Genomic DNA, 9235 nt, shown 5'->3' with positions numbered 1-9235 from the left:
TGGGAAAAATACGACGTTGCACAAAAAATCCAATATGAACGACAAGCTTTTCATGTATATTCGACGGCTCTACGTAAAATGCGATACACATGCTCATAATAACATTAAAACAGAAAGTGCATAAGGGGTAGGCAAATCCACAGTGGCGTAACTGCTCAGAAACCATCAGTTTATACAATCGTGACATTTTAAATACACTCATCAAGTCACTCTTGAGCTTCATTGCATTTTTGTCAAATATAATAAAACGTAAAATCTCGGTTGACAACAAAATATGTCCAGTTCAAACAAATATATACATGGCAAAAAAAAACGACAACAAAAAAGCAAAACATTATGCTATGCAAGGATGTGTAAAATATTTCCAATATAGCGGCTGTGCGTTAATGTAAATGTGCTACACTTTTTTTTTAAAGGGCAGTATTGTCATTCTAATACATTAGTGAACCTACAACCAAAGGTAACAGTCTCTTGACTCTTGTTGTTGGAGTTGCCTTCCCCTTGATCCATTGATGAAACCACATACGGTACATGTACATGACATCACACACACGGCACTGGCATGGCACATGCTGGTGTCTTGTGGTGTAACACACACACGCACATTATGTGTACACAACACACACACACACACACACACACACACACTCCTCTTCAGGCAGGCTTGAGTCAGGCGGCAGGTAGCTGGGGTGAGAGGACAGCAGGCTGTCGATGCAGCTGGAGCTCTGTATGTATTTACCTGCAGTGCCTTATTTACCCAGGGCTTTGATGGCAATGGCAGTCTCCTCCCCCATTGCATGTAAAACGGTAACCTGAGAGAACACGAGAGAGACAAACTCAATAGATGGGTCATCATCTTATTGTGCTTCCCAAGTGTATAACCTGATGTTTGTATTAGATAACCAGATGTTTGTATTAGATAACCAGATGTTTGTATTAGATAACCAGATGTTTGTATTAGATAACCTGATGTTTGTATTAGATAACCAGATGTTTGTATAGACCAAATCACCGTGACGTCACCATGTAAACAAATTTACTTCCGGGTACCACTTGGGGAAGGCGGCAGGTTTAAATGTGCGTGTTGTCAAATAAATGCTGTCAAACCCTCTCGCTGTTTTCGGCCGACTACTTTCAATTTAAATGGTTAAACGGTTGGTAAACATGCTTGTCCGACGTATCTAGCCTTTCTTCTGTGTTTGTTTTATGTAGTGTTAGCTAGCTAATAACGTTTGTTTGTCTGTCAAACTCGCTGTTTTTTTGCAGACTCGTTAACGTTACAGACAGAGCTACTGACGCCAAGTTAATTTAATTTAGCTTCAAGTCTACTCTGGTCTGGTCCAACAGGTAAATTAGCTAGTCTGGTCTCCACTAACGTTAGTGAAAGTGTTGTTATGAATAAACCTTAAACATATTTGTTATGAATAAACCTTAAACAACAACACAACACGGACGAACCATTTTTGTCTTCTTTGTCTGTTTTTGTCTTCAACACGTCAGTTTGTGCCGTCCACCGCCATTATAATGTGTGGACCTCAGGGGTACCCGGAAGTAAATGTAAACATCCCCGCTGATTTGGTCTATTAGATAACCAGATGTTTGTATTAGATAACCAGATGTTTGTATTAGATAACCTGATGTTTGTATTAGACTGCCATTGCAGTGAATCTCAGATGTCTACAGTTACTTTGTATTGAAGTAAAAGCTTAGATTAATGCCAAGGAAGTTTATCACTCTCGCACCAATCAAACTCATTCAAAACATTCTGTGCGTGCGGTATCAAAATACATGCTTGGAGAGAGAAAAAAACTTAGTTCCTAGTTGCTGGATTTTTTAAGAAATGTGGTTTCTGTCCAACACCAACTTTGATAAACTCACAGCAATGATACGTAGCTACAGTATATCCAGTCCAAAAATAATGTGCATGTGACCACGATAAAAATGTGAATAAACAGCATTGTCTTTTCCGACTCAGGGCCCACTTGAAAATCTCGAAAATGTTTGCGGCCCCAAATAATGTGCTCTCAGACCACTTTATTTGAATGATAAAAGGAGCTGTCCATCAGCACCACATAGAAATCAGAAACTAAAAGTGAGGGGATGTCTGCAATAGACTAATTAACAAATAATCGATTACAAATTCACAGTATAATTCAACAATGGAGAAATGCATTCTAATAATAATAATTACACACACACAAAGATTGTGATGTTTTGCAAATAATTTGGTGGCTGTTGAGCTGCAAAATGCACCACTATAATCACCATGATATATTAAGCATAAACAGTTATGGTAATAATGAGGCGATTAAGCTAATTAATGCATTAATTATCTTGTATTTCTCTGTATTCATGTAACACATGGGCAGTATTAGCATGAACTCCTCTTATCATAAAGCAGTGGTTCTCAAACCTTTTCCACGTCAAGGACCCATAAACTGGCACAAATTAGACCACAGAACATACGATTTTGTCCAAGGGTCCCCAATAGACCCTTCTCACAGGGGGCTATTTTGTGTCAAAAAGGCAGGGTAAACACAGGTGCAAGTAAAACACTAATGGGGGTTTCAAACTTCCATGATTGAAATTTGGAAACCCTCGTTAGTGTTTTGCTTGCACCTGTGTGTTTATTCTGCCTTTTCAACACAAAATGCCCCCCGTGAAAAGGGTCTATCTGAGAAGATTTTAGCTTTTGTGAAGACCCTCCCACTCTCCTGGGCCTGTCTTGTAGAGTTGGAGTCGTTAACCTGATTGGGTGCACCTGTGCCCATTGGGCTTAAGAATACCTTCAGACCATTGACTGTATATTTAATATAGTGCTTCAGACCATTCAGTCTCTCTCCCTCCAGTCCTCACTGATGCACCCTTTGTTCTGTTCATTTAATGTAGTTTGTGTTATCTAAAGACGGGGGGGAAATCGAAAAATTGTCGAAATCGAAAATTGTTTTCCCAGTTGTTATTTTTGGTTTTTGCTCCAACTGAAATGTTTTATGGTCACTCACAATTCAGTAGGTTACGGGTTGGCTTGGTTCTAGCCTTAAAACTCCTTATAAGGATTTTTGGAAATGTCTATGGAGAAAATGAATGGGAAACTCACTTCCGGGGCAAGAGATGTCACGTGACTGTTCAGCTCTATTGGGTGGACTAGACTAGAGTACCAAGTATCAATTTTCTAGCATGTATTGTTTGAGTTCCGTTCAGACAGACCGCACCATGACAGTGTGCAGCGAGGTGTGGAGACACACAGCAGCAGCTGAACGTGTGACTGTGACGTGAGGAAAGCTACTGACCAGAATCTCCTCCCCGGCATCATTCTTGCTCTCTATCTCTTTGCCCAGGTCACCCTCAGGAATCTTCAGGTCCTCTCTCACCTCCCCGGTGTCCTGGAGCAGGGACAGGTAGCCATCTGTGATCCCAATCAGCTGCATTCGCACAGGGAGAGGGGGAGCAGAGAGTGCAGACAGAGGATGCATGGAAAGGAGAGGATGATAAAAAAAAACTGATTAGTCAAGTTGTGATTATGGAAACGTTTTTTTTTTTTTACTTTTCCCCCCAGATTTATAAGATGCTGGAAGGGACATCAAGAACCAAATATTAAGTAAGGTGGAAACATATTCTTTTACTCTTACTATTGATATGTAATTTTCCAAATATGCATGAAAAAATCATATTTTTTGTTGCATTGTGCGAAATATATTTCAATCATGCAATGTTTCAGAGTTTGAATTACTTTCTACAGCTTACTGTGATAGTTCCTCCTAATCAAGTATTGTTTCCACCATTATACGTATATCTGCCAAATATATTTGGCAGATATATTTTTGTTCCATAATACATACTGATAGACTACTACTACTAATACAAAATAAAAATCCACAGACAGGCAAAACTAAAATAAAAAATAAAACACAGTAGATCGTGTTAAAAGAATATAATTAACTACAAAAACGATGGGAAGAAATATTTGAAATTCAATTCAAATTACCGACTGTGTATGAAACAGTGATTGATAATAAACATTGATAAAGAAACAAACTACCGTCGAATGTCACACGGCAAGTTAAAAAATTGGATGGGAAAAGGAGACAAGATGTGAGATGAGATCAGACAGTTATTGCCTGGCTGACTTTTGAATCTGAATGCTACAGACAGGACCACCCTGACGTAACGGAATGTGAGTGATGAAGCTGGATGTACAGTAGAGAGCAGATGATTATTTCACCATCTGCCTTTTCAGTTTGGCAAGCTGAACGCATTCCACTGGACGTATAAGGGCCTTAATCCTACCGGTTCCATCACTAGTTTGGTTTTACCGTTGAATAGTCTCTTTAGCATACCAGCAAAAGTATCAAGTTTAAGTCTCTCTATAAGGGAAAACTGTCTAATTAATGAATTCCCTAATTCATTGCTCCACCCCCTCTAGGGGTGTCAAAAATAATCGATTATAAGATGCATCGCGATGCGGACGTGCACGATTCTGCATCGATTAACAAATGTCAAAAATCGATTATTATTTTTTATTTTTTTTATTTTTTTAATCAAATAAAATAGAATGTAAGTACATGCAGTTGTTTATTTTAATTATGGATCATAATACAATGCAATTCCAAATGCACTTTTATTTTAAAAGTAGCCACACAGTGAGAAAAAAGAAAGTGAGAAAAAATAAATCATGTATTGCGGAAAAAGTGATGCATCGATTTAAGATGCATCGCGATGCATCGTGATGCATCGTTTAATCGAATCGAATCGAATCGTTGACAGATGAATCGTAATCGAATCGAATCGTGAGGCCAGTGAAGATTCACAGCCCTAACCCCCTCTGCCGGTCTTGGGAGAGTTGTAGCGCATCCTTCCTCCAATACGTGTGCAGTCGCCAGCCGCTTCTTTGTACTAGACAACGAAGAGTTTCCGTTGCAGGACGTAGTGTGTTGCAGTGCCCAGAGGAGGCGCTAGTGCAGCGTCCAGGACACATACCCTTAATCCGGCTTCCCACCTGCAGACATCGCCGATTGTGCCTGTATGAACACCCGGCCAAGGCGGGGGTAACACGGGGGCTCGAACCTGCAACCCTCGTGTTGGTAGGCAGGGAATCTACCGTTGCACTACACGGATGACCCTTGGCTACAAATGACTGTAGTGTACATGATGACTTTTTGACAAATCCATGACCATGAAAGAAACATGGAAATACGATATGATACATTGTGGAATGAGCTAACAAGGTGACCTGAAAAGGTCATTTTTGATTTCAATGTGACTTTCAAATTGAATTTCCCCTTTCTGTCACACCGTTCTCTTTCCCCCCAGCTCTCCTTTCCACCCGTGTTCACCTGGTAATCCATTCTTTTGATGTTGGGGACGTCCATGTTGTGGGTGGAGGGACAGATGTCTTCATACTTCTTGCCGGAGAAGATATCGATACCGACCATGTGGACCTACACAAAGACATGACACAACACAGAGGAGGTGAACAATCAGCTTTCTAATTGAAGAGTTTATATCAAATAATATCTAAATTATTGAAGATCCAGTTTCTAAAAGTGTCACCATTTAATCAACCAAGTACTAGCTACTATACTTTACAAAGTATTTTAAAAAAAATCAGTTTTCCTCATCAAGCATTCAGCAAGACTGGGCATCACTTTGTCGAATGGTGAAAATCATTTTGGAATTAATTTTCTATCGATCCATTAATGCTCACGTATAAGCTGAAAATATGCATTAATGTGCATTAATATGATATTAACCTGGGTGTTTTTTTTGTCTTTGTTCCAGAAATAAATGTGTTGACAGACAGTACAGTGGTGCTTTGCTAACATTTTCCCTTTGGCCTGTATTCTTCTGGAAGGGTGACCCCAATAAACCAACAATTAGACATATCTGAATGCTTTGCAGTTTTTCCCAAAACAAATGCCATGGGAGCATACTGCCAAATGAAGTAAATATTGACAAAAACAGTCGTGAGAATGTGTAACCTTCTCAGTCTTTGATTTAGTCCTAAAACGCTTCAAAGACTCCAGTGCTGCTTTGTGTTTTCAGTGATCATCTCCCGGCCTGTACTGACCTTAGCGTGGCCGTGCTTGCCAGTCTTGGAGGTGGACATCTCGACAATCTTGCAGGGTCGGTTTTTCAGCACAACAAAGCCGTTTTTGCGCAGGGCCGAGCACTGCATGGGGAAGGTGGAAGATGCCCCAGCATCGCCCGTTGTGAAGTCCACGTCTGCATCTGCCATACCTGCTGTGGAGACCAGGACACAGGAAACAAGACATGAATGCAAGTTCATGCTTTGGTTGATGGCACAGCTCTTAGCTTGTGGGACTGAGTGAGAGCCGCACTTTCCACTGCCGACAATATTTCTATCTTTGTGGGACAAATATACATTGTCGGAAATGGGATTTTAGACTGTTCGTATCTGGCTGGCTGTTATCTGAGAGATGGGACACATGGGGCACGTTCAGGCCCAGGTGAAGGCTACAAAACGTTGCAAAACGTTCATTGTGGTGGTGTAGTTGAACACCCTGTTGTGTTACGAAAGCGTTGCAACTATCTGTGTTGGATCCATTGAGCGCACTGCCTTTTTAATACAGCAGGGTTTATAATACAGGTCGCTGCTGATTGGGTTACACCTCTGACACACTCACCAAACGAGACACAACCACCATACCTCAAAGCCCGTAACGCGTTTCACACAGTTTCGAGGAGACATACGTCGGAAAACGTAGTAAACGTGCACATGTTTTCAGATTGAACGCACTGCAGATTAACTAAGCATACTGTCGGCCAATCACAGCATTTATTAAAACTTGGTGACATCATTGACGCAAGGAAATACATTGGAATTCTAAACCTGTTGACAATGAGAGGGAGTTTATCAAAGGGTTAGTCAAATGTCCACAATAACTTGGGTAACTGTAATTATCAATGTTTCTCTGTCCCTTACAAATAAACTATTAATTAAATTAACAAATTAACAGTTCCTTTGTTAAATTATAGGCCTATCATGAAATGTGATTCTCATTGCACTTGACCTTTCCCTTTCAGATCTGGTCATTAACAACTTTACAAACTTTATTGTGGTAGTTAAGCTACATACCGGATACACTCGTTTATAATTTATACAATTCAGAAAGAAGACAAGCAATCAGTGTTGCCTGTCTCATATCAGGAGGCAGAGGGAGAAATCGGAGAGTTGGCTGGTAGGAGTACAACTTGGGTGGGACAGAGGAACAGACACATTCATTCGTTCATTGAATGGCGTGGAGCAGCAAATTCACTGACGTAACGTTACACACGGACCGGGGAGAGGGAAGGGACAGACCGCGGAGCTAAATTAAGCCCCAGAAATATGGCACCTGTTAACTGAACCGAGCAAAGTCTGCTCACCAATGTGCAAAGAAAAACATCGAATGGATTCATTATTATTTATTTGGGCGGTTTAGGACAATGAACTTTTCCTCGCAGTAGCTGTCATTTGCTAACTGTCAAACTTTTAAGCCCGACATGCCACGGTGCGGCCGGGCCAGACAGCCGCAGTGTTGGACGCGGCTGACTGCGGCCTAGTGCGTATGAAACGTGCATGGCCCGTCGGTAACGTTAACGGAGGAGTCCCCGCATCCATGCGCACTGCACTCGGGCCGAGGCCCTGCTGGAACAGGCTCCAGTTCCAATGCAAAATAGCAGCCGTGCGGCATTTAAATGTCGAGTAATGTTAATCTCCACAACAACAGCCGGTGACAGACAGTTGTGCTGCCCCGGTCCTCCCACGCTGTGCACGGATCATTCAGGGTTGTGTTGAATATTGGACCACTACTGTACAGTAATGACTAAGCTAATACGCGCTATACAGCGTGTTAGTAGTGTACCATCGCTAGGATTAGGATAGACAGTAGGCTAGAATAACTGTGTGACAGGTGCGTTACAGAAATCTAACATTGTTCATTAACGTTATAACGTTAGAGTTACAATCAGTCTTGTTGTATTAAACACGAATCCAAGCTCTGTTTCTCCACATAGGATCTTTGGAGGTCTGCTATGTTCAGTTCATAGTGAATATAACATGCAAGCAGCCTGACATGTGCATGCTCAGGCGCAAACACGCCCCGTCTGGATGTTTTGACAGACAGGGAACTTACCCTATTATGATGTGTTTCCCCTCTTATGATACTTTAACCGGTTTATCAACCCTTCTCCCGTTAATGCCTCCTCCTGGTTCCCCTCCCTGTGTCCGTGCTGCTGGTCGTCTGGCCGGGGTCTGTCTCCGCCACGGATGCCTCGCTTTGCGATTGGTGCCTTTTTTGCCTCCTCTCTCCTTTATGTATCTCCTTATTCCGCTTTCATTCCAGGCGTTTTCCCTCTCTCCCCCGCTGTGCCCGACTGCAGTTGATCCCGTATGGAGGCGCTAGCTTTTAGGTCAGCAGCCAGCCCGAAAAGAACCAGAGCCCTGAACCCCACACTGTATGTACAGTCCACCTCTCTCTCTCTCTCTCACCCTCATCCAGCCGCTCAACACCGTCAAACTGCACATAGTGGGAAAACAGCACTTCCGTTTACAACTTTCCAAAATAAAATAAAGAAAACAAATGAGTGAGTCGAGCTAACTTTCTTACTTTTCATTCTTTTTTTAAAGGCCAGTCATAAACGTGTGGGGGGGGGGGTCTTTAACATGTCTGCATAGTGCAATACTTTGTGATCATCACCGGGCAAACAACTAGGCTACCATTACCATAATATAGGCTATATAAGCCCAATAGCTTATGCTTTTTCTTTAAAATTACCCCATCCTCATATAACTTATCTCAGTTTCATACTATTTACTAAGATGGATTCTATGAATTTACCCTACAGATGTATGTCACCCTAAAAAGAAATATGTTGCAGGCAGCATATTGTCAAAGTGCCGAAATGAACACTTGGGATAGCTCTAAAGGGGCGAATGTTTATTTGCTGTTTTTCACAAAATGTATTTTCGCAGCATTTAGGCTATTCATAGCTATTTATTTATAGACTCGAGCATGATGTCATACGGCTGCCAACATTATCAAAACAAACCAGGCTTGGAAGTATCCCTACTAGCTTAAAAGTTTAACCTCTGACAGTGGCACAATTATTCCTCAGTGCTGTAGCCTACAATTGGGCCTTCTTTTAAATAGTCTATGGCGTACCTCTCAATAACTAGTTAGCCAGAATAAGCCACAGCTGAAATACACTTACCTTAACAAAGATACTTAATACC

The 9235-nt window shown here is 41.5% G+C and overlaps 1 protein-coding gene across 1 annotated transcript; it reads right to left on the bottom strand.

The window, feature by feature from the left end:
* Positions 1 to 471: 471 nt before the first annotated feature.
* On the bottom strand, positions 472 to 8440 carry LOC310779921 (eukaryotic translation initiation factor 5A-1). The gene is made up of 5 exons (XM_083640437.1): positions 8136 to 8440; positions 6068 to 6240; positions 5334 to 5438; positions 3291 to 3422; positions 472 to 812 (listed from the first exon to the last, which is right to left on the bottom strand). Exons 2-5 carry the CDS (start codon positions 6233 to 6235, stop codon positions 750 to 752), a joined length of 468 nt encoding a protein of 155 aa, XP_083496563.1. The 5' UTR covers positions 6236 to 6240; positions 8136 to 8440; the 3' UTR covers positions 472 to 749.
* Between the last annotated feature and the right edge of the window lie 795 nt (positions 8441 to 9235).

Source organism: Poromitra crassiceps (genome assembly GCF_964638095.1).
Source record: "Poromitra crassiceps genome assembly, chromosome: 7".
Lineage (NCBI taxonomy): Eukaryota > Metazoa > Chordata > Actinopteri > Beryciformes > Melamphaidae > Poromitra > Poromitra crassiceps.
This window is presented reverse-complemented; position numbering and strand designations above follow the sequence as displayed.